At 49.6% G+C, this 24,447-nt stretch overlaps 3 protein-coding genes across 4 annotated transcripts in view; 2 read left to right on the forward strand and 1 right to left on the reverse strand.

The window, feature by feature from the left end:
• Nucleotides 1–5,917: 5,917 nt before the first annotated feature.
• On the reverse strand, nt 5,918–7,899 carry RPL36 (ribosomal protein L36). The gene is made up of 4 exons (XM_020781031.3): nt 7,802–7,899; nt 7,055–7,149; nt 6,651–6,785; nt 5,918–6,056 (listed from the first exon to the last, which is right to left on the reverse strand). Exons 2-4 carry the CDS (start codon nt 7,145–7,147, stop codon nt 5,967–5,969), a joined length of 318 nt encoding a protein of 105 aa, XP_020636690.1. The 5' UTR covers nt 7,148–7,149; nt 7,802–7,899; the 3' UTR covers nt 5,918–5,966.
• Nucleotides 7,900–7,912: 13 nt separating this feature from the next.
• On the forward strand, nt 7,913–10,953 carry USE1 (unconventional SNARE in the ER 1). Of its 2 annotated transcripts, XM_072977886.2 has the most exons (8): nt 7,913–8,071; nt 8,193–8,242; nt 8,409–8,487; nt 8,622–8,774; nt 9,032–9,050; nt 9,421–9,451; nt 9,894–10,056; nt 10,314–10,953. In XM_072977886.2, exons 1-8 carry the CDS (start codon nt 7,946–7,948, stop codon nt 10,494–10,496), a joined length of 804 nt encoding a protein of 267 aa, XP_072833987.2. In that variant the 5' UTR covers nt 7,913–7,945; the 3' UTR covers nt 10,497–10,953. The 2 variants fall into 2 exon arrangements, with proteins under 2 accessions (XP_072833987.2, XP_072833988.2); XM_072977887.2 differs by lacking the exon at nt 9,032–9,050 and having other exon boundaries at nt 8,622–8,769.
• A 3,689-nt stretch (nt 10,954–14,642) lies between these two features.
• INSR (insulin receptor) overlaps nt 14,643–24,447 on the forward strand; it is a 46,912-nt gene continuing 37,107 nt past the window's right edge. Inside the window, exons 1-2 of the mRNA XM_072977888.2 lie at nt 14,643–15,100; nt 22,398–22,949. Coding sequence (XP_072833989.2) covers nt 14,962–15,100; nt 22,398–22,949 — 691 coding nt within the window. The 5' untranslated portion in view covers nt 14,643–14,961. The remainder of the gene's footprint in view (nt 15,101–22,397; nt 22,950–24,447) is intronic.

A 24,447-nucleotide genomic window follows, 5' to 3' on the forward strand; every position in this document is an offset into this window, starting at 1 on the left:
TCAGACGGTGAGAAAAGATCTGTGAAAAATGTCTGTCTTGGCCATTTTCATAATAGTTTATAAAGTATATATATATATATATAGTACAATTTTCTCATACTTTCTACCACGGTTGCATTGAACCATTTTGTTTCCTTTACATATTTTTATCTTTAAGCTTTTAGCGTCCTTGTAATGAGACGGTTTGTTTCATTTCTCCTCAGTGTTGAGAATCCACACAGGCAGAAGCCATCTACAGTAGCATCCCCATATTCACGGGATCATGACTCCTTTATCCACTGTCTAAAAAGAGAAACTCTAGAAATACATACAGTGGTGCCTCGCACAACGATTGCTTCATACAACGATGAATTCACACAGCAATGGGTTTTTTTGAGGAATTTCCCCCATCGTTTAACGATGTTCTCTATGGGGGAATTACACTTAACGATGTCCCTTTTTGCTCATTTAAAAGTGTCTTAAAATGTTTGAAACCTGTTTTAAATGCTTGGATTCCATAGTGCACCTTGTGAAACATGTGCAAACTTAATTTGGTTTTGTTCTGAGTCGTCCTTAATTTTTGGTGATTTTTTTATTTTCCCCATTTAAATCAATTGAATGGACAGTTCAATGCATTTAAATAGGGAAAACAAAAAATCACCAAAAATTAAGGACGACTCAGAACAACACCAAATTAAGTTTGCATAGGGTTCAGGAGGTGGGCTAACGATTGCAAGCATTTAAAACCTGTTCCAAACACTGTAAGGCACTTTTACAGGAGCGAAAACGGACATCGGAAAAGACTTCAAAAGCACTGAAGCCGGCTTCATTGCTTTTGAAGCTCTTCCGTTTTCGCTCATTTTTAAGGGTCTCACAATGTTTGGAACAGGTTTTAAATGCTTGCAATCGTTAGCCCACCTCCTGAACCCTATGCAAACTTAATTCGGTGTTGTTCTGAGTCGTCCTTAATTTTTAGTGATTTTTTGAATTTTCTCTCATTGGAATGCATTGGACGGAAAGTTCAATACATTCCAATGAGAGAAAATTCAAAAAATCACTAAAAATTAAGGACGACTCAGAACAACACCAAATTAAGTTTCCATAGGGTTCAGGAGGTGAGCTGACGATTGCAAGCATTTAAAACCTGTTCCAAACATTGTAAGACCCTTAAAAATGAGCAAAAACGGACATCGGAAAGAGCTTCAAAAGCAGGAAAACGGAGATCAAAGAGCCCTTTCCAATGTCCGTTTTCGCTCCTGTAAAAGTGCCTTACAGTGTTTGGAACGGGTTTTAAATGCTTGCAATCGTTAGCCCACCTCCTGAACCCTATGCAAACTTAATTTGGTGTTGTTCTGAGTCGTCCTTAATTTTTGGTGATTTTTTGAATTTTCTCTCATTGGAATGCATTGGACGGAAAGTTCAATACATTCCAATGAGAGAAAATTCAAAAAATCACTAAAAATTAAGGACGACTCAGAACAACATCAAATTAAGTCTGCATAGGGTTCAGGAGGTGGGCTAACGATTGCAAGCATTTAAAACCTGTTCCAAACACTGTAAGGCACTTTTACAGGAGCGAAAAAGGACTTCGCAAAGTCATTGAAATGTATTGAGTCGGCTTCAATACATTCCAATGGAGGAAACATTGTTTCACTCAACGATGTTTCCTATGGGTTTTTTCACTTAAAGACGGCAATCTGTTCCAATTGGAACGGATTAACCGGTTTTCAATTCATTCCTATGGGAAATGGTGTTTCACAGAACGATGTTTCACACAACGTTGATTTTTTTGGAACCAATTAACATTGTTGTGTGAGGCACGACTGTATTTCTAAATATTGTGTTACCAGGACTGGCCACAAGATGGAGACAGAGACCATGCTATGTAGATAATACTGTACATACTATATTAATAACTATATTAATAACTATACTGTATTCTGCATTTTTTCAGCATTCACAGGCTATCGCCGTGGATATAGGGGTCTTGCTTTACATGCTTCAAATGCAGAAAGCACTTCAGTGAAAGAAACACGCTTCATTCTCCTCAGAGAATCCCCACAGGGGGAAAAAACGATTTGAATGTTTACAATATGGAAAGAATTTTCATAAGAGAGGCAGGCTTAATTCCCATCAAAAATCTGCACAGCGGAGATGCCGTTTGCATGTCTGGAAGGAGAAAAGTGCGCAAATCTTGCTTTCCACGTGAAAATGGGAACAATCCTTTGCATGCTTCAAATGCAGAAAGTACTTCAGTGAAAAAAATGCCCTTTATTCCCATCGAAGACTTCTCACAGGGAAGAAAGCGCTCAATGGAAGGTGGAAAGCCCTTTAATTCTTGAATCTTTGTCTCGATATAGCCAAGCGTTTTTTCAACTTTGACCTCAGGTGTTTCTGCAACTCCTTATTTATCTATTTAATTTATTTGAATTACTGAGTTTTATTCCACACAACCTGGCTTCTTCAGGTTTTTATAACAGATTCATCTGTATTTTCTTGTTTTTCCTCTTTTGACTCGGTCTCAAAGCATTCTCCACTCATTCCTAACAGACTGAGGAATGAAAGAGATTGGTCCTCACTGAGGACTACTGCACTGAAACTTAAAACGTCCTCTTTTCCACAGTTAAAGCACACTTTTTCTCTGGGAATTAAAGCAGGTTGAATAAACTTTTTCTCAGGTAGAATCTTTTTATAACCCCTCATTTTGTGTAGGTGCAACAGTTATTTCTGCCATGGTGAGACAGATTTAGCTGTTGTTTTAAAATTATTTTTCCTCAGACATTTTATATGCTCTCAATAGTTGTCCTTGGAGGTTTTGCAAACCAGCAATCTCTGGTTTAATAGATTAATTGATCAGAATATACTGCTGCCTTTCTTTTTCTTTCGATCCATATTTCTCTCTATTTCTCTTTCCCTCAATTCCCACCATTTCAGTAGATTAACATTTCCCTCACGATCCTCACCTGAGAGCCACCTTTTACCTCAGGAAAAGCTTTCGCTTTTAAGGACTAATGAGTTACTGCATCTCCTTCCCTTCTTTCACCCCTCACTATTTCACTTTTCCTTTTTTTGTTTCTCATGAGGGAAACTTGGTTTTGGGGTCCAGCCAACTGTTGGACCCCAATTTAAGAACTTTTTTCTTTCTCAACCCCATTTCCAGACCCTCCCCAGGTGGAATCCTGTATCCCAAAGCTTTCAGATATTTCGAATATTTCTGTGTCTTTCTCCACAGAACGACACACAGTTAAATCACACGTTTTCTCTGGGAATTAAAGCAGATTTAATAAACAACTTCCTCAAGTGGAATCCTTTTTAACACCTCCCTTGTGTAGGTATAACTGTTATTTTATTTCCACCACCGTGAAGCACAGATTCACTTGTTTCAAAAGATTTTTTTTCCTCAGACATTTTTCTGAACTGTGGAGGATGCTCTGAATAGTTTTCCTCAGAGATCTTGCAAACCAGCCGTCTCAGCTGGAGGCGAATTGATCAGAATATCCTGCTGCCTTGTTAACAATTTGGAAATTTGTATCTGTCACCATTACAACTTGATCTGTCAGGAAAGCTGAAGTAAAAAAAATGATCCAAAGCCACCAGATCTTTCCATTTTCTCCTTAGTATTAGGTCCAACTCTGACAAATGTTTCTCCTATCTTCTTATGAGGTGTTTTAACTATTTAATTCTGTATGCGTGTACACATCTTTTTTCCTTGTGAGTCTGTATATGGTCTGTCTTTATTTTTTCCTCAACTTAAGCCTGTTTCCTTCATTTTTAGAGCAGTCCCACCGTTTCAGTAGATTAACATTTCTCTCATGATCCTCGCCTGAGAGCCACCTTTTACCTCAGGAAAAGCTTTAGCTTTTAAGAACTAACGAGTTACTGTGTCTCCTTCCCTTCTTTCACCCCTCACTATTTCCCTTTTTTGTTCATGGGGGAAACTTGGCTTTGGGGTCCAGCCAGCTATTGAACCCCAATTTAAGAACTTTTTTCTTTCTCAACCCCATTTCTAGACCCTCCCGAGGTGGGATCCTGTATCCCAATGCTTGGCACCATTTCAGTCCGATCCAGCCTGGGAGGGCGTTTCTTTTAAATATAATTTAATTTCCAACTTGCCCCACAAATCTTACGTTCCCCCTGGGGAGGTGGCTTTGACTTTATCCACTAATTTCCAACCCATCTAAAAGAAGCCAGCCCCTTCAGCACTGCCTAAACTAAGATATTTTTATATTCAGACATTTAATTATTTTTTTCTCCATTTTAAAGTAATCACTTCGTTCCTAGGGGTAACCCTATTAGGTCCAGTGTGGCAGACCTGACGCCTTTTAAGTCACCCGTGAAACAACACCGTGAGAATTGGCCCAAACTGAATTTTAAGATGTTTTGTTTAAAAAAAAAACTGAGGGAGAACCAATAATTGATATATCCAGAGAAAAGCAGGACCCAGAGTAGGAATGATCAGGGTCAATATCTGAGTTATAATGGAAATATGCTCTTTCTGTAATACTAAGTAAGTTCAACTTTCGGAGACACACGCTTTAGGTCCTCAGAAAACTATGGTTCTGTAATAAAATGGCCCGGTCTTCTCTTAATATAGATTTGCCCCAACTGAACCCGGACAAGACGGAGGTCCTGAGGGTGGGTACCCCCACTGTTGGCGGCTTGGGTGACTCCCTCTTGTTTGGGGGTGTGTGACCATTGCCGCAAAGAGTGGTGTTCGCAGTCTGGGGATCCATCTAGACCCGGCGCTCACCATGGAGACTCAGGTGGCATCGGTGGTCCACACCGCCTTTTTTCATCTTTGGCGGATAGCCCGGATGCGACCCTATCTCGATGTGAGGGCGCTCACCACCTTGGTCCATGTGCTCGTAATCTCGAGATTAGACCACTGTAACGCGCTCTACGTGGGGCTGCCTTTGAGACTGACGCGGGAACTCCAAGTGGTGCAGAATGTGGTGGCCAGACTCCTGAGTGGAGCGAGAAAATACCATCACATTTCTCCTATTCTGGCCACATTGCATTGGCTGCCCATTTGGTTCCATGTTGACTTCAAAGTCCTGATGCTCATGTTTAAAGCCCTAAATGGCTCAGGGCCTCGATACTTGGCGGAACGCTTACTCCCACCCAGTTCTACCCGTGTCACTTGCGAGAGTGAGGAGGTGAGGCTGAGGAGCCCGACGCCGAGGGAGGCCTGGAAGGGAAAAACAAGACACCGGGCCTTCTCGGCGGTGGCGCCTCGCCTCTGGAACAACTTACCTCCGGAGATTCGCGCGGCTCCCTCGCTGGGTATTTTCAAGAAACAACTGAAAACATGGATGTTTAGGCAGGCCTTCCCTCCCTCCAGTTAATTCCTAATTTTTCTTCCCTCCTCTCTGTTATAACATACTCTGTTTTCTTGCCATCTTGGAGAGAAAACTTTTTTTTCTAATTTATGAAAATTATGTTATGTTATATATATACTTGTTTTATTTTGTGTGTTGTAAGCCGCCTAGAGTGGTCATAATTGACCAGATAGGCAGGGTATAAATGGAATAAATAAACACATAAACTGCCACTCAGAAGTAGGCTCCGCCCACTGCCCTTCAGCCATGCCTACCCAGCCATGGGTGGATCCTTGGAAGCCAACCAAGGCTTAAAGTGGTCCTTTATTCTGAATGAAACCATCTGGTGGTCCAGATCTACCCTCTGCCTCTACACCAGAAGGAGGGAAACTCCATTCCAGAGTCCCTGAAGCACCACTGGGTGGAACCTAAGCAGCGGGCTGTACTTTTCCGCTCCCCCTCCCCAAAACCAGTTCTCAGTGGGGAGTTTGGTTTGATCCTCCAGCAAAGGGCTCTTAGGAGGAACCCCCACCCCCAACCCATGCTTTCTTGTGGAATCCACGCCTCTCTCTCAAACTGGGACGCCCCCCCCCCAAGGGACACCAGGCACACAGGTGAGATTGTTTTTAAGTTAGCTTTATTTGGAGAAAGAGGGGAGGCAGGCCAGCTTTAGTCCTTCTTGGCGGCGGCTTTCCTCATGGCGGCCAGGACGCTGCTGAGCTCTTCCCGCTTCCGCTTGGCCCGAATGTGAGTCCCAACCTGCCGGGGGGGGGGGGGGGGAGAGAACACAGTCAGCCCATGAGAGGCAGAGGATGACGGGAAAAGGCCCCTCTCCAGGGTTGCAAAGGCCAAACCGCGGAGGGGACCACAAATCCCCCCGGCGGGATTCGGAGACAGCCTCCTCCACAGCGGCTACTCAACCCGGAGAATGGGCACCTGCTCCCATCATCCCCAAACCCTGGGGCACACCAGTGGAGTTCCCTGGTCCTCAGAAGTGTGTCCATGGCAAGAGAGGACAGAACCTCCCATTGTGGGAAGGATCTGAACCCAGGTTAAGAAGGCCAGGACGTCCAGCAAGTGCAGGGGAATGGACTAGATGACCTCGGGGGTCCTGACTTGAAGCAGGGCACTCTGGACCATCTGCGGGGGGGGGGGGGGACTGGATCATCCCACTTCACACAGCGGTGCTTCAGGAAAGGTCGTAGCATCCCGTTCAGCATCCAAGTCGGACCGACACCCCCCCCCCGTTTCCCCCGAGATTTTCACACTTCCTTCACTTGGGAGGGGAAAGGAGAGCAAGTAAGAAGGTGAGCAGGTTGCCCTTTCGGCACCCCCCCTACGAGGCAGACTCACCCTCTTCTTGATGAATTTCAGGGCTCGCTTGTCTTTGGAGACCTTGAGGAGCTCCATGGCGCGTCTCTCGTAGGGAGCAAAACCGCACACCTCCCGGATCATGTCCCGCACAAACTTGGTATGTTTGGTGAGGCGCTACAGGAGAGGAGAAGGGAAGATAAGTTGGGGGGGGCTTTCTCCGCTCTGGTCCTGGGGGATTCTGCGGTTTGGGGCTGTTTCCACCAGAAGGGGCGGAAGGGGACCCCCGCTCCTCTTGGGGTCACGACCCCATGCCAAGCCATGGCCGGGGTGCGTGTGTGGTCCTCGGCGTTCATCCCGGGAGTGAAACTGATTCAATCTGGAAGCCCCAGACCAAGGCAAGGGGAGCCTGCTTTGCCCACCCCACTCCCAAAAGCGGCACTCACCCCACGGCGCCGGCACTGGCGGGGCTTGGACACATTCTTCGTCACTTTGTGGCCCTTGTTTAGGCCGACGGCCATTGGGTACCGGATCGCCATGGCTAAGGAGAGAGGGAGAAAGAGTAAGGGGTGGGCCTCCCTCCGAGGAGCATGGGACCTGGAATACGCAGTAACACCCTCTCCCACACACATACACACAGGCACACCTGGCCGCCCATGGCACCCCCGCATCTTTGCAAGAGAGAAACAAAGGAAAGGGGGCTATAAAACCACCCCGTCCACAACTCAGTGCTGGGATCCAAACCAAGCCCCCCCCCACCCCCCAGCACCGCGGATGGATGCGACCAGAATCAGGGAAAGGGGCGACTCCTTTTCCAGTGGCGGAGAGTTCCAGAGACCCAGCCCAGGAGAATCACAACAATAACAACGATAAAGATGACGCGGTCCTTAGCGTTTGCTCCGAGGAAGAAGTGAGGGTTGTCCCCCGACCTCGGAGGCACCCCCCTTCCCCGACTCTCGAGTAAACCCATACAGAACATATCCAGGAGTCACGCTTAATCCCAGCCGGAGGGTGTCTGGAAGGGGGAGGCAAAGAGGGAGGCGTCCCCACACCACCGCCGGCCAGACCACGGGGCTCCGCTCCGTTCCCCTCCGAGGGGTCCCTCCGCGCCCTCCAGGGACAACTCGGCCGCCCCAAGGCCGAGGATGGAGGCCGATTCTTCCTCCCCCCCATCACCGAGGCCGGGAACCCACCTGGGGAAGGAACGGAGGCCACACCGGAAGAGAGAAAAAGGAAAGGAAGAGAGGCTGCGCGCGCACCTCAGACCGGAAGTGACGTCGCCCGCCGCAAAACCATAGAGGGGACGCAGAGCGGCCGAAATTTTCTCTGGAGGGAAGATGGCGGCAGCAGCTGCCGTTCCGCTTCCCGTCCCCCGTGCGGAGCTGAAGCTGGTCCGGCTTTTAAGCCGCTGCGAGGCGCTGGCGGCAGACCGGCGGAGCCCGGACGAGTGGCGGCTCGAGAAGGTCCGGAGAGGTCGGGGAGGAAGGCGCGGGGCGGCGGGGAAGGGAGGAAAAGCCCAGCATGCACCTTGGATTACTTTAGGAACTTTGGACATCCTCAAAATGTGTCTTTCTTTTTCTTTAGTACGTAGCTGCTCTGGAGGAGATGCTCCTTGCACTGAAGAAGCATCCCAGGTGAGTGGGTCCTGCTGGGAATCCATCTCAGGTTAGGCTCAAAACCAGCCCCTGGGAAGGAAGGAAACCTGGAGCTTGCCAGCTGCTCTTCCCGCCTCTTGAGAATAAGGGTGTGGCGGAGAAAGAGCATCATCCTTTAATCTCATTTTTGCAATTTCTTTTCCAGCAAGCCCGTGCCGGAGGTCCTGAACGAATATTCCCGCAAGGTGGATTTCTTGAAGGGGTTACTGGAAGCAGAGAAGCTGGTAAGATTCTGCAACCCTTCTCCCCCCGGGGGTGGGTCTTGGGTTGAAGGCTTGGCCCTTCCTGGCTGAGCCTCAGAGCCAAGAACCTGTTGGCTCAATCCCATCCTCAATCCCTCTCCGTCTCCCTCTCCCAGTCCACGTCCTCGGAGAAGGCCCTGGCCAACCAGTTCTTGGCTCCCGGGAGAAACCCTACCACGGCTAAGGAGCGCATCCCGGCCACCAAGACGGTGCACCTGAAGACCAAGGCCCGCTACACAGGCGAGATGAGGAGCGAGCTGCTTGGTACAGTATGTCTTCCTGGCTGACATGGCGCTTCCTTCTCCCCCCTCTTTCTCTCTCTCTCTCTCCTAGCTCCTGAGGTGCGTCTAATCCCCAAAGGCAACTTCTCCAGACACAGTGGTTGCTTTCCCATCTCCTCGCAGTCCCGGCAGAATTAATGTTGGGATATGGGGGCAGGTGTTCCCGAACCCACACAGAGCTTGCTCTTACGCCGGTAACGTCTCTTTTTCTCTTTTCCTCCTGCATTTCCTTCCTGCTTAACCAGGGCTCCTCCTGTGCTCCCGGTAAGTCTTTTGAGGTTCCGGAGGCTATGGCAAATGGGAAAGCTTGAGGTGGCAAAACCAGACCTTAGTAGTCCCTGCCAATAAACCCATTTCGATCTCACCCGCAGCTAGGAAATCTGGAGGCTTCCGCATCAGACTCTCTCTGCTTGTCTTGAGCCTCTTCCCCGCCCTGCCCCCACCTGCCACAGCAACTTGCTTGACCCTTGGCCGCTTTTGCCCTCCTTTTTTGGAAAGGGTCATCCTTCCAGGTGGGGTGCCTCGTTTGGCAGGTTCTCTCTTGTCCCCTCTCTCCAGAATTTTTGGTCTTGCTCACTCCTTGGTTGGGAAAATTGGATGGTTGCTCTAAATAAACTCTCTTTTCCCTCCCTAGGTTCAGAAGAGACAAGCTTGAGAAAGCGCATGTAAGTGTTGAGCGGAGGAGGTGAGGTTGGGGAGCGGGATGGAAAGTGGAGTGGGGCATGGAAAGTGGGGGGCTGCCCCCCTCGCCCTGTGGCCACGACTTGACTCCCAGGCTTTCCCCTTAGCAGCTGGGTTTTCCACAGGAAATGGCAAGTTGAGCCTTCACGTGTAGAAAAAGTCTGGTGCCTTTCCCACTGCTTCTTCTCCAATGCCACCTCTAGATTTCAGCTCCAGGGGGTGGGTGGGGAGGAGTTGCAGGCTTCTGGCCCACCAGAGGATCTGTGGCCACTCCGTGAAGGAAAGCGGCCTGACCTGGCTGGTTTTCCCATGCCTGGCAAGGAAAGACATTTAGGGGGCTGCACCAAAAGCCAGCTGGCCCTCAGCCGGCCTTGTGGCCCAGATCAGTGAGAAGTGCCCCATTTCTCGCCTGCTCTTGACCTGCAGCGGCTCCCTCCCTGATGAGAAGCAGTCGGCCGCAGAATTGGATGCCGTCCTGCAGCACCACCACAGCATCCAGGAGAAGCTAGCGGACGAAATGCTGCACCTGGCTCGCAACCTAAAGAACAACACTCTGGTGGCACAGAACGTGATTAAGCAGGACAACCAGGTAGAGCATGCGGCCTCCCTCCCTCCCAAGGTGCTCTGCTGTGGATGCCAAGAATACTGGCCTGGCTGGCCCAGCAACAGTTGACTGTGGGAGGCAATAGCCATGTTCCATTTTTGACAGCTTGCTTGTGCTTGTTTCAGGCAGTGAGGTGGGTTGGGAAAAAGGGAAGGTCTTTTCCCGGGTTCTTTGGGCAGAGGCTGGCTTTGCCCTTGGGAACGGCTCACTTCAGCACCCCTCTCGGCTTTTCTTGATTCTAGACTCTGTCCCAGTCCCTCCGCTTGGCCGACCAGAACTTTGAGAAGCTGAAGGACGAGTCGGATCGTCTCGAGCAGCATGCCAAGAAGTCTGTCAACTGGCTCTTGTGGCTGATGTTGATTGTGGTCTGTTTCATCTTCATCAGCATGATCCTTTTCATCCGGATCTTTCCCAAGCTGAGGTGATTTGCCCAGGAGGAGCAGCACCGCCACCACCCGACACTTCTTGCTCCCCTGGCCCAAGCACTCTAACCCGGCAACAAAAGTTCCCTTCCAGCTGTTCTGTAGACTGTGATATTCTGGCCCTCGGTGGTGCTCCGGCTCCGGGCTTGAACGAAGGGCCCTGCAGTGCCTTGCTTGAATCCTCAAAACAGGGAAAGGGGCACCCCGTTTTGCCATCTGGGACAAACAGGAGGTGGCGGTGCTCCCTTCCTGTTTGGGCCAGCTTCTCCCAGACCAGCCATACTGGGAAGTTGCACCTGGCCTGCTGGTGAGCTTCTCTTCCTCCTGTGAGGAGCAGAAGACTAAGCGAAGAGCCTTTCCTCTTGATCCTGGCCTGCCTATCTAAAATCAGTTTCTATTGCTTTATTTATTTGCTTTTATTTTGTTATGCATATCCTCGCAAAAAACCTTTTGTTGCCCAGTCCACGTGTGGGTTTTATCTTTTCGTTAGTGAGCCCTTGTACTCTTAGCTGCTGCCCTCATAGAGAGGAGACCTGGCCGAGCAGGCGTTGAGGGGTAAAAGGCTGTGCTTTGCCTATTCGTTGACCAGCAACTTTGTCGGATGTAAAACCGGCTTCCGTGCCAGGCGTCTTTAACGGACGATCAGTGTAGGACGCTCCCCAGGGGCCGCTGTGTAAGAACTGCCATCAGCTATCATTTCGGCCTCGCACAGTTCAATCAAGGAAGGCGAGCAGAAGCGAGTTTAGATTCTGCCTCAAGGTGGCGGGCTGGGCCGATGCCTCCGTTACCGTGGGTTAGACGGGGAACGAGTTTCCCCCTTCTTCCCCCCCCTTCCGTCCCGAAGGGTGTGCTTCTTGTTTTATGGGGCCCCTTGTACGACGGGCACCCCGAAAACAAATGGTCCATGGGGACGAGCACCTGTGGGAAGGAGACGTTCCCCCAGTTGGGGCCTCACCCTCCAGGGCAGGGCAGGGCCCAGAGAGGTGCAGTCCCCCCGGGGAAGAGGTGTCCCTGCCCAGCCCATTTCCCCTTCGTGCCAGCCTCTCGCTGCCGGGGCGGCTGCTCCTGGAAAGACGAGCCGCTTCCCTCCCGCCTCTGCCCCCAGTGAAGAACATGTGCCTCAGCTTGCTGATTCAGAGGGGAGAGGCTGCCGGTGAAATCAGGAAGGGCAGACGGTTGCTTGTTATCCACAACATGCGCATTAAAACCTGAATCGCTTCTGCCGTGTGGTTTGCCTGAAGGGGAGCTTCGGTGGAGAAATGTGGGGGCGTCGCCTTCCTGTCCCTAGCGTGTGGGCAGGGGATGGGGTGCAGCCTCTGCTGGGGGAGGCAAGCCGTCCATCGGTCTGTCCTGCAATTCTGGGAAGGGCAGCTGTTTCTATGGTCCTCGGGTCGCGCCTCTCCCATTGCCTTCTACCTCGAGCACCTCGGTTGCACCTCCTGCCCAACGGTGGAGGTGGGACCTTTCTGGCAGCGTGCAACCACTCGCCTCTCTGTTGGCAGTGGCATCTCGGCAGCTCTGCCCTCCTCCTCCTCATGCCTGGCAGCCTCATGAGAATGGCCCCCACGTGCGCAGCTTGGAAACTTCCTTCCTCCAGTGGGAAGGCTCCAGGGAGCAAGCGTTTTTCCTTCTGACGGGTCTATGCCAGGGACCTGTATCCTTCCTGCCCCTTCCCGTCCATGTCCAGGCCTGGAAGGAAGGGTCGGGAGGGGACGTGATGCTGAGGGGCTCTGGGCCGGAGTCTGGAGGAGCCTGCAAAGGTCATGTTCCCAAGCTCTGGGTGGCTGGGCTGGTGACAGACGAGGATTTCCTCCAACTTGGGAACGCGGGCAGAGATGGCCAGCAGAAAAGAGTCAAGGCGGTGACTCCGTGTTGCTCAGAGGATGTCTCTGCGTCTCCATCCTGTCGGGAAATCTTAGATCGGACGCATCTGTCCTTGCACTGAAGCTTTGATGGACAAACTCAGAGCATTTTGGACTGAGACAAAAGGAGGGGGGGGGCTCGAATGAGGCCGTGTGGGACAGCGGTAGCGCGAGCGACGTCTTGATTCCAGAAGTGAGGACGTGAACCTCCCCCCAAGAAGTGGGGTAGAGATGTTAAATTTCCCAAAATTTCCAATTTTTTTCCCAGGGGAAAAAGAGTACAAATGTGTGTGTGTTTTGGGGAGGGGGGGGGTTGGAATGGAAATTTCCATTTCTCAGTCAATCCAGCCTAGACAACTTTATACATTTTTTTCTGGTAAAGAAGAGATTTTTTTCCCCAGAAGAAAATGGAAATTTTAAATCTCGGGTAGGGGGGAGCCTGAGTGCTTTGTAGGGAGGTGGGGGCTGGCCTAGGAAGGAAACAGCCTCACTTCCTTCTCTGCCTGGGGGGGGGACTGCCCTTACAAAGCCGCCCCGTGGGACTTCCTTGCCTTTTCCCACAACCGTTTTCCACACGCACGTGCCCCCCCGCGCTTTCAGGCAAGGGCAGGAACAGTCTCACATGAGCCTTGGGAACTCCTTGCCCCATCGGGTCCCAGACTGAGGCTGAGGCGCCTGGAGCACCTTTTGGGGAAGGGCAGGTGGGCCATCTGGCTGCTGCAGGATGTCAGCGCTGGGAACAAGAAGCTTTCGCACACACCGGCTCTGTTTTTGATCTAGAGGAGGGGGGGGAAGCTGGCGCCAACCCATAAAGGAGAAACCCAGGGTGGGGCTTGGAAGAGTTCACTTTGGGGTGGTAACCGCCTAAAAACCCCATAGTGGCCCACCCTGCTCTTTTTAATAGGCAGGTTCGGGGGAATGACGTTTCTTGCTTTGCAAGACCTTAAGAGACCAGGGGTGGTGGTGGTATTTTCATTGTTTTGTGGCCTGTGAGGACAGGGCCAGATCCACGGGCACTCTTGTCTGGTGGCCTGGCAGCCTGGCTGGGATGGGCGAGCCAACAAAGAGGATGGAGAAAAGGAAGGGCGGGTGAGGGGTGGACTTGGCCGAGGGGAGGCTGAAGCCACCTTGGTGGCCAAGAGCCATGGAACCCAATGGGCCACCGAAGAACGGACCGCGGATCGTGTGGCCCCAGGGCCCGAAGGGTGGCGTAGACCGCAGGCGCCGGAGTTCCTTTCCTGGGCCCTTCCTACACTCCTCCACCTTTGACAGCTTTTCTCACAGCTGGAGACGAAGTGGGTCGGGAAGGACGGTCAGCCTAGGGCCAAGAATGCCTTTTGCTTGGAACACTAAAAACAAAACAAAAAACCAAACATACATCCAAACACATTGCAAGCTGGAAATGCAGAGGAAATCTGCTGCTTAAGGAAAAGCAGAAAGAAAAACAAGGAAACCTTTTTATTTTTTGGTTTTGGACTACGTTCCCCATAATTCCCCTCAAGACAGCTTCATCCCTTCAACCCTATGTCCAAGTTTTCTTTTTGTTTTTGATTTTTAACAAATATCCCTTGCAGCTTGGAAACCTCTTCAATACGGTGTTTTTGGATAACCGCTCCCAAAATCCACACACACACCCCAAGCCAGCCATGGGGTTCTGGGAATGGCCATCCCAAAATTTCCAACCGCTGAGGGGGATACTAATAATCATTAATAATAAAACAGAATAGCCCTGAGTTCCCCACCTTGACAGCTGGGCCATTCCATATATAGAGGGCTCTGTGTGTGCGTGCGCGTGTGCAGACATACATGCACGTGCGTTTCCAACTTGTGAGGGAAATTATGTTCCTAATGTATATAGATATGTACTGTACGTATATATATTTAGGCCTTTTTTAAAAAAATACTTTTTGGGGGCGTGGGGAGGAATACGTAGGTGGCCGGGGATTTTGGGAATTGCAGTCCAACACGCGCGCGCACCCCCCCCTCACACCCACCTCTCCCCTCTGGAAGCCAGAGGACTCTGGGGACTAAGGGCCAAAAGGGCTGACTAGCCCCGAGTTCCCCCCTCCCGGGACCCTTCCTCACGATCCCCTTTCGCGAGATCCCCCCCAAAGACCCTGAGAGGGGCGGATGGGGGGAGAGATCCCCCCGCCTCGCTTTCCTCCCCCCCTCATTTCCCTCAGAGAGAGGGGGGGGCGAAGGAAGCGGGTGGGGTGGCGGAGTGTTCGGCCTTTCCCACCCACCCCACACTCCCTTTCCCCCCCTTCCCTCTTCCCGTCCGGGCTCCCAGCACCGGGCTTTCCGCCCCGCCAGACCGGAGAGAGGGGAGGGGAGGGAGGAGGGAGGAGGAGGCTTTCCCCTTCCACACAACACACACACACACACACACACACACAACCGAGCGAGTGAGCGACCCTCCCTCCGTCCCTCGGAGCGACCAGGCCCCGAAAAGCCCGGCCTCCTCCTCCTCCTCCGTTTGGGCTCCCGGTTTTCTGAGGCCTCCCGGCGGGTCCCCCCCCTTTCCCTTTTCCCTCACGAGGAGGAGCGGGAGCCGAAAGAGCCCCGAGAAGGGAGCCCCGGACCAGTCGCCCGCCCGCCCGCCCGCCATGGGTCCTCCGGGGCGAGGGGGCGCCTCCTCCTCCTCGCCCTCCTCCTGGTCGTCGCCGCCGTCCCGGCCGGGCCTGGCCTTGGCCTTCGGGCTGGCTTTCGCCTTCGCCGGCCTGGGCGCCTGGAGCCGAGCCGAGGGTGAGTCCCTGAAGGAGGGAGGGAAGGGGTGGGAAAGGGTCGGATCCGGACCCCTCTTCTTGGGCGGGAGGGAGAGAGAGAGGAGCCAGGGGGAAAAAAAAGAAAAAAAGGGAAAAATTAATTCAGCAATAATAATAATAATAATAATAATAATAATAATAATAATAATAATAATAATAATAATAATAATAATAATAATAATAATAATAATAATAATAATAATAATAATAATAATAATAGGGAGAGGGAGAGAATCAAACAGGATAAAAGTCTAGGTGACACAGCCAAGAGGAAAGAAAAAAAGAATAAGGAGGAGTAATCCCTTTCAGATCTAGAAAATAAGCACCCACAGAGCTGGGGTGGGGGAGAAAGCACACACACCCCAACATACAAGTCACAGGGTTGGGGAGTGGCGACCTCCTGGGCCCCGATTGATTGCACAGACTCAGGTTTGGGGTTTAGACGTGCATCGGGTGCAGATAAAAACACCCGTCCAGTGTTTTCATCCTTTTGATTGACGGTGCCTGGTGTTTTTTTTTAACAGTAGTAGTGGTTGTAGTAGCAGGAAGTACTAAGTGCTACTACTACTGGTAATAGTAATTTGAATTTAGTAGTGGTAGTGCTGGTGGTGCTAATACAATGACTAGTCATAGTAATAAAGCATAGGCGCAAGGCTAATAGTAATAGGAATGTAATAGGAATGCTAGTGGTCGTAGTGATAATGTAAGAACACCTGGTCTAATAATATAATCTGTTACATTTCTAGTTGTGTAATTGCTGTACAGTATATGCTAATGTATTATGACTGCTATTATTGCCAGTAATAATAATAAATTTGGGCGGGAGTGGTGCAGGTAGGCAGCAGCAGCAACCGAAAAGCGTGAAGCTAACACGTAATGATCATGGAAGGGAGGTCTTTTCTTGGCTTGAACTCTAAAAAATTGAATTTTCTGGGAGGGCTGGGTTTTTGTATCCTTCCACGCTGGCAGCTGCCTGGAGAGAAAACAGGAGGAGGAAAACCCTGCAGACCTTGTGTGTAGGTTTAGAGAAGCCTTTCTGCACCCTTTTGATCCCTCTCCCCCCCCCCCCCCGTTAATGTATTTATTTATTTCCCACCCCCGCCACCAGCAGCATCAGGTTTATATCCCACTTTTCAGGGACTGCAGGTCGCTCTTAGTAAGGTGGAGCAAGAGGAGTGAATGCCGTTACCATAGGCAACAGACACTGCTGTTTAAAAACAGGGTTAAACCCAAATCCCTGCACCCAAGCCACTGGGCAAGATCGACCCCTGCTTGAATCCGAAGCAAAGCTTCCGGCACAGTAAATTGCAAATTTACAAATAGAGTAGGATGGATGGGGGCGGGTCCTACTCTACAAATGATATTAAAATAAGCCTCCTTGTACATGTCTTGTTTCTGGCCGCCCTGCTAGCCTCTTATCTAAGCACTGACAAAAAAATAATATCCATCAAATTGTGTAATATTAACAAATAATTAACCTTCCTTTTTTACTCTCGTTAATGAGCCGGTTCCTCCGTGGGAGACCCCGATGAGCTGCATACGTGTTTCTTAAGGTGGAGTTTGAGATGCAGGCCATAACCTAGCGAAAAAGAAAGCACTTAAAGGTGCTTGTGTTGATTAACATGGAAGCCAGCTTGTTTCCTGTGGCTTGAGAGGGTATTTTCAGAACGCGAATGAGTGAATCAGCGGATATGGATCCTGCGGATAAGAGGGGCCCCACTGTAGTGTAGATACGCTCTTAACTCTCTATATTGCAGGTGGAAGTCTGTTCTGTAGACTCCCACAGCAGTGTGCAGACTTTCCATGCCCTCTCACGAGTTCTCACAAACAAGCGTGTGTGAATAGGTCTCTCGGGCTGGGATGCTGGAGAGACTGGGTGCCTCACGAAAAAGAAAAAAGGGTTTTAAATTCTTTTTATAGAAGGAGGTCCTTCTTTTACAGGACTTGGGTTGAATTCATGCTGTTGACCTCCTGTGAAGCCAGTGGTTTCTTTTGTAAGGTGTCTTCCGTCCTGTGTGAAGAGACAGGGGTGGAGGGACAGTCCTGCTCTTTTAAACTCCCCACCTTTTAAAAAAAGCAAGCCTTGTACACTGAGTATGTGTTTAGGAGCAGCTTTCCTGTTTTTTGAGATAACAGCAAATGCTTCTTTAGCTTTTGGGAGCCGTCTTCTCCCCGACTCCCCCCTTCGGGAGAGTAAAGAGCAAAGGTCCCTTTCTGTGTCAGTAAATAATATTGTCCCAACCGTAGGCATGTTTTCAAGGCAGTGTGTTTCCCAACCTTTGAGAAGCCACTGGTGAAGGTCCACATTTTATCCATCAAGGAATATTAGAATCCTAGGAAGGGGACCTCTGGGTCAGGGAGGCCATCCAGTCCCACCCCCTGCTCAAGGCAGGAAAGCAGAATTGACAAAGGATGGTTCAGTTTTCCCTTAAAGGCCTCCAACGTGGGAGAATGCGCCACCTCCAGAGGTCCCGTGTCCCGTCATTGTACTGCTCTAACAGTTAGGAAGTTTTTCCTGACGACATTCAGCCTAAACCTGGCTCTGTCGCTAGAGCCCGTTAGGACATGTCTCGAGTGCATAAATAAGCTTAAAATGCACAACTTGCATTTAGGGAACATCTTACATTTCGCAGGAAACCGAGAAGTACGGAATGAGCGAACACTGTGTGTGTGGTTTTCTTTAGAACAGGACCCTTTCCCCCCTCCTGGGGTCCTTTGGCTGAGATGAGGCTGTTGAGAACATAAGACCAGCGCGTACTGTTTCCAAACGAAGCAGACGACGTGCCATTTCTTTGGAAAGACCCGGGAATTAGAAAAGATAATCAAGTCTAAGGATGTGTCCCTGGAGATCAAGACGATCCGCTCTCGTGGATTCCTGATCGCCACACGTGGGTGTGAAGGCTGGACAGTTAAGAAAGCCGACTGACCGTTAAGAAGGGTGGGGTGGGAATTAATTCATTTAAGAGGAGATGCTGGAGGAGAGCTTTGGAGCGAAAGAGACCTGAGCCTGCCAGAAAGACGAACAAGGAGGTCCTAGAACCAAATCAAGCCTGATCGATCTCTGGAGTCCAATGTTCCACTTTTAGCAGGGTGGTTTGAGTTCTGCCGGGTTGGGTGCCACCCTCACCCAGTACAGTATGTTGGTGCAATTCTTGAAAACCCCTTCCCCCACAAAAAGGATGCTAGGGGGCACCAGCTTCTAAAACCGCACCTCTTCAGAGTGGTAGCTGGGACTTGAACCAACGTAACCTTCCCAGTCTGTATATGTGTACCTGGCTATATATAAAACCGGGAGCTGAAGCAGCCTGTGGCTTGGGGTTTAGGCTCACATGCTTTCATGCAAAGCATGGAATTGCATGGGGGAGGGGGCTGAGCTACTTCAAGAGAAACCATCTCTCCATTTTGAGGCTTCTCTTGCGCCTCTCTCTCTCTCCTCTTCCCCATTCCCCTTCCAAAGTGGGCAAACACAGCACAGGCGACCTTTTACAGCAAGCTGCCAACAATCTCTTTTAATGTAGTGCAGAGGAAAGTATAGGAATGTTGTGGGGGGGGGGGAAGGAGGGGCTTAGGCAAAGCTAACTCCAGATAGGATCTTGGGGGAAAAGGAAGCTTACATGAGACTGGAGGGGGGGGGTTAGGAGAGGCGGAATAGCTGACGATGCCCATAGCCTGTGCTCCTTGCCCCATGTTTGGGTTCCTCCCCCAGCAAAGGCTGACTACCGGGCAGGGGCAACTTGGCTTCCTTCTGGGAATCCTGAGTCCAAAGCAACCGAGTGCAAACAGTCACGTGCTCTTTCACAGTCACCAGCTAGACACTCAGTGTAAGGCTTTAAACCGAGACTTGATTTAACAGAACTTTTCCATCCCCTTAAAAAGTGCATTTGGAGAACTCTGAGCCAAACCGTGTTTTTGCAGAGGGTTAATCGTCCGGGATTTAATTCAAATCATGATTTAAATGGCAAAGATCGGTGTTCTTTAAGAATTTAAACAGTAGTTTTGATTCTGATTTGTGTGTGTGTTTTTTTAATCGTAATTTTTGCAGAGCAGCTTGGACTGCTGGTGCGGAAAGACAGCGAGTGAAAGCAGGCGGCCAGACCTTTCGTGGTTGGCAGGGTTAGATGTTCCGCCCTCCCTGCGACCCTGGTCCCTTTGCCTGCAGATGCTAGAATAGCCTGGACGCCCACCTTCACTCGGGCGCTGGGGCGCATGTATGAAGGGGTGGGGGAGCGCTCACGCCGGTGCTGGCACACATGCATGGGCACAAAGCAGCTGTGGGGAGTGGAGTGTGTGCAGGGGGGCGGGCGGGAGATCTGTCTCCGTGGCCCGGTCCGGCTTAGGCCACGGATCGGCACAGGGCCGCAGACCGGGGGTTGACAACCTCTGGTGTAGAGTTACGTCAGACCAAACAAGGCTCCGGGCCCCTGTAATGGCTTTACAGAGAGAGTTTTGTTTACCCCCAGCTGTGGTGGAAGCTGCATCTGTTGAACTTCCTCAGTTAAACTTCAGGGTTTAGCTTGGTGGTTCTCTGACTGCGGCACCTTGAAATCTCATCTGAGCCGCTTTGCCTAAGAACCATCATCCCATAAGAGTAGAAGCAAAAAACCAAAATATTTTCCAGGGAAGAACCTTTGTTCATTTCCAGCCAATATTGTTTATGCTAACTTGGAGGGTATTTAAAAAAAAAAAAAAACAAACAAACAGGGTGCTAACCAGTTACTGCCAGGCTACTGAAAGCTAGTGGAGCAGAAGGTGAGACTTACTTATTAACCTTGAAAGCCATAGCCAAACTGTCTTGACAAACAAACCCTTGAGGAAAATACCGCCTTTGAGATAATCGGCTCTTATCGGGCCAATTCCTTGGTTCTGCCGAGGGAGAGAACTTGCCGGCCAAGGTCTCTCCTTGGCCACTTGCTTGTTTCTCTATCCGGCAGGTTGGCTGGTCCGGAGTCTCAGTTCTTGCCTTGTCTTCTGGCTCCTTTAATGACGTGCTTTAGAAGCTTGGGCGGTAGGAACAGCTAAAGGCTTTTTGTGCATTTCCTGGCAGCTGACCCGTCGAGTGTTCCTTTAAAAGAGGGCAAAACGTCTCACAATTATTTACCAGGCTACTTGGTCACGTTGCCAGAGAAATCCTGTTCAGCCGCCATATTATGCCAGATTTCACAGCGCTGCTGCCAGGTTAATATTTTTATTTCTAATTAATGGCTCGTAAATGATTACTCATAAAGTAACAGTCGTATTTGAGCTGCGCTAGAGAAAACTTGCCTAGTGTTCCTCCGAACGGCACGCTTGGATGAGTGGATGATGATGGGGTGGGCGGCACATTGGGTGGTGCTCCACGGGCCCGCCTGTGGAGTCTGAAGTCTAACTGTGGCTCAAGCTGCACACCAGACATTGCAGTGTGAACGTATGCACTAACCTCTGCAGGACAGGTTCATCTTATCTTAGAACTGCCGAGTTAAATAGCTTTGTTTGTTTTATTTATAAATATATCTAGGCCACCTTTCTCCCAATAACGGGGGGGGGAGGGAACCCAAGGCGGCTCACAATATTAAAAAGAAGAGAATTTAAAACCTAATAAGTTAAACATTAAAGCAAAAATTAAGCAATACACTAATTAAAATACAGTTGAATAATGAAAAGCAAGTAAACATTAAAAATTCCCTTAACTTTTTTAAAAAGACATTGAAGGACTCAGTCGTGATGGTTCAAAGCCAGCCTGAAAAGGTGGATCTTCAGTTGTCGGTGGAAGGATAGACGGGATGGGACCAACCTGACTGTCTTAAGCTTTCTTAGAAGAACTGTGCAGTTAATTGGAAGGTGTTCTGCTAGCATTTACTTACTTACTTTACACACTTATTTACACACTTACACACACCTATTCTTGGGCATGTGATTGCAGGAGGTTTTACTTCTGGTAACCTCACCAGCAGACCCTTCGATTGGAGATACATTTTTGGGATTTGAAAGCTGGATTCTGTTTCAGAGAAACTTCCTACATGGGTGGCCGGGGGGGGGGCATGCTTCATTTAGCCAGAGCATTGCGTGCATCCTCCTCCTTGTTTCTGCAAGGCACATAATGAATGTGTCAGGGTGGGAAGGCCTTACGAAAATGACAGGGAAGGTGTGTCTGTCAATTTGCTTTAAACCAGAGGACACAGGATAATAATCAGAGGCCATTAGAACTGGAGGTGCCTGCAAGCCAGCCCCCTTCCCCCTGAGTAAACGAAGGAAACGGGGTGCCGTGGGGTACAGCAGCCCTAAGCCTCCCATTTCCAGTTGCAGTCAAGACATCAGGCGTCAAAAGGTGTTCAGTGGAGGAGTGACTCCGTAAAAGGGAGTACACTTGGCTCATTCTAATAAATGCATTACGCAATCAACAGCCTGGGGGTTTTTCCTTGATGATCATGGTAGCTCTCCGTATGTGTGTGTGTGTGTGTGTGTGCGCGCATGAGAGAGAGAGAGAGAGAGAGAGAGCGAGAACAAGAGGAGCTGTAGGTTCTTGAGATGGATTCCACACACCCCAGTTTGTTCAGCCTAGGCTGAGAAGTAGGCAGGGGAGAGGAGGCGGCCACGGCTCTCCACCCCAGAGGCAGCACCCATGCTTACCATGCGCACAAAGGGAGACGCTCAAAGTGGCTAGCTTGTTTTTGCATTCTGTGGATTCGTCCTTTGGACTCGGCCGCCGAAAGAACACACATACCTGAAGCTTTTTTTCCCTACTCTTTAAAATAAATAGATAAATAAATCCATTATTGTGGCTGAAAAGAAAATAAAGAAATAGGGATTGTCTCATGAGGGATCGCGACCGTTGCTTGCCGTTAAATGAGCAGTCTCCCAAATGTTCCTTGCTTTCCCCTGCCCTGAGAGTCTCCTCTTCCAGCACTATCTCTTGTTTCATTTTGCACAGTCCCAGCTGTCGTTGCTCCAACTCATGCCGGCCCTGTGAATGAGTGATCTCCAAAATGCTTCTGCTCCTTAACTGCCCTGCTCAGCGCTTAACCGACTCAGCCCTGTGGCTTCCTTGAGGGAGTCAATCCATCTCCTATTTGGCCTTCCTCTTTTCCAGCTGCCTTCCCCCTTTCCCAACATGATGGGCTTTTCCCGGGGAATCCTGCCTTCTAGGACATGCCCAGAGTAGGAGAGCCTCAGCTAGCCACCGGCTTTGAAAAAGAAGCTGAATGAAACCAGACTAGAGAAGCCCCTCCATCCTTAGTTTTTGATCACAAGCGACCGTTGCCATTGTTGATTTTAACCTGTCTCTTCCTCGTCTTTTCCAGTTTGTCCGAGCATAGACATCCGGAACAACATATCAAATTTCAGCCTCTTGGAGAACTGCACTGTGATCGAAGGGCACCTGCAGATCTTGCTCCTTTTCCAAACCAAAGCCGAGGACTTCCGAGGCCTCAGCTTCCCCATGCTCACCATGGTGACGGACTACCTGCTCCTCTTCCGAGTCTACGGCCTTGAGAGCTTGAAGACGCTTTTCCCCAACCTCACTGTCATCCGAGGGACCCGCCTGTTCTTCAACTACGCGCTGGTCATTTTCGAGATGGTCCACTTGAAAGAGATCGGCCTTTACAACCTGATGAACATTACTCGCGGTGCGGTCCGGATTGAGAAGAATTACGAGCTGTGCTACCTGTCCACCATCGACTGGTCCCAGATCGTGGACTCCCTGGAGGATAACTATATTGTGAGCAACAAGCACGACAAGGAGGAATGTGGCGACGTGTGCCCGGGAATCATGCAAGAGAAAAGCAGCTGCTCTTCCACGGTGGTCAATGACAATTTCATTGAGCGATGCTGGACCCATGAGCATTGCCAGAGAGGTATAGTACCTGATGCAACGCCTTGGGCCTCGCACTGTCTACGCCGCAGGGCGCCTTTCTTGCAGGTCTAAAACTTACCGGGCAAAACGAATTTGTGGTCCTTACATTGTCGGACACCCTGCTTCCATATCTGACAAGATTAAAAAATATTCAATGAAAAAATCTAGAGGAAAAGTTATTTTCACCATGTGTTACCAAAACTGGCCACTAGAGGGAATCAGGGACTGTGGTAAGTAGTCTTGTTGAAGAATACATAGCCTGGTCTCTCTCCCTCTACTGTCCAGTTCTGGTAATACATGCTGAAAATACTTATTTTCTGGATTTTTTCTTTTTCCGTGCTATGTATATAGCATTCGCTATTTGCAGTTTTCAGCATCCACAGAGGGTTTATGAAGCAATCCCTCAGGGATGCGGGGGTCCCACTGTAAATGCATTCTCATTCCTCATTACGTGGTTGAAGAAGTAACTTGTTGTGTTTCTTCTTGCATCTTTGTTAATTTTTTTCTTATTTTCTGTTACCTTTTAAAAAAAAACTGAAATGTAAGGGCTGGTAAGGGAATGTCATAAAACTTGAAAATGTTAGATCAGAATGCCTTTTTAAGATCACTTTAAAAAATAACTAGATAATGTATTTATTTATTTTTATTTATTATTCAATTTATACCCCGCCCCTCTAGACAGAGTCTACTCAGGGCGGCTTACAAAGAAGATAATGTATCTAGAGTCCACCAAGTTGCTTCTCCTCTACCTGTTCCATTCCTTCCAGGATCTGATTGTGTTACATCCTGGCAGCCCCTTAAAATGCTTTTAAACTTCCCAAGGAAATCGAACGTCCCTGTGTTTTGTGCTAGGAATGCGTGGCTTGTTTTAAAGTTCAGGAACTGCTCTTGAACAGGTTACGCCTCTGTACTCCGGTTTATCTCAAGAATCTTTATCGTGTTGTCCATTCCAAATCGCTTGACTGTGTTTTGGATTTGCTGAGAGAGGAAAAAACAAAAGCTTAGGCTTTGATTGCCCATGAAGTTGAGTTTACTGCCTTTACTTATGCTGCCCGGCTGGCTTGTAGCATCTGTTGTTTTGGTTTTTTAAAAAAAGTTTTTTACAAGGCAGAAGCATTTAGAGCTTCGGCACTCCGCGTGGATCTGCAGCTGGGAGAAACTTTAACTCAATGAGCTGTTGTTGCTGTTGTTGTTCAATGTCCTCTGTGTATGTTTGACTGCTGGCCTTTGAGGGCATGAGACAGGCCTACGATTTAGACGCTGGCTCTCCCCATCTTTTTATATATATTAAAAAAGGACCCTTGGCCGCATTTCTTTTTCCTCCCTCATCGGCTGGAAAGGAGGTGGGTGTAGAGATTCTGCTCAGAACCAATACTTGTTTTTCCCCGGTTTCTCATGGCCTCTGCCTCTTTACCGGGCGCTGAGGACTCGGAGAGATCAAGGAAAGGTTGGTTTTCAGAGCCCAGTAACATGCGGCCCTCTCCGTGTGCATAAAGAAC

Source organism: Pogona vitticeps, chromosome 7, assembly GCF_051106095.1.
Source record: "Pogona vitticeps strain Pit_001003342236 chromosome 7, PviZW2.1, whole genome shotgun sequence".
Classification (NCBI taxonomy): Eukaryota; Metazoa; Chordata; class Lepidosauria; order Squamata; family Agamidae; genus Pogona; species Pogona vitticeps.

What these genes read in the sequence shown, in the direction of transcription:
- RPL36 (XM_020781031.3), bottom strand. Translation starts at nt 7,147, where the DNA reads ATGGCGATCCGGTACCCAATGGCCGTCGGCCTAAACAAGGGCCACAAA. An exon ending in GCCAGTGCCGGCGCCGTGGG is followed by an intron (nt 6,786 to 7,054) that starts GTGAGTGCCGCT and finishes CCTCTCCTGTAG; the next exon opens with CGCCTCACCAAACATACCAA. An exon ending in TGAAATTCATCAAGAAGAGG is followed by an intron (nt 6,057 to 6,650) that starts GTGAGTCTGCCT and finishes CCCCCCCGGCAG; the next exon opens with GTTGGGACTCACATTCGGGC.
- USE1 (XM_072977886.2), top strand. Translation starts at nt 7,946, where the DNA reads ATGGCGGCAGCAGCTGCCGTTCCGCTTCCCGTCCCCCGTGCGGAGCTG. An exon ending in ACAAGCTTGAGAAAGCGCAT is followed by an intron (nt 9,452 to 9,893) that starts GTAAGTGTTGAG and finishes CTTGACCTGCAG; the next exon opens with CGGCTCCCTCCCTGATGAGA. An exon ending in TGATTAAGCAGGACAACCAG is followed by an intron (nt 10,057 to 10,313) that starts GTAGAGCATGCG and finishes TCTTGATTCTAG; the next exon opens with ACTCTGTCCCAGTCCCTCCG.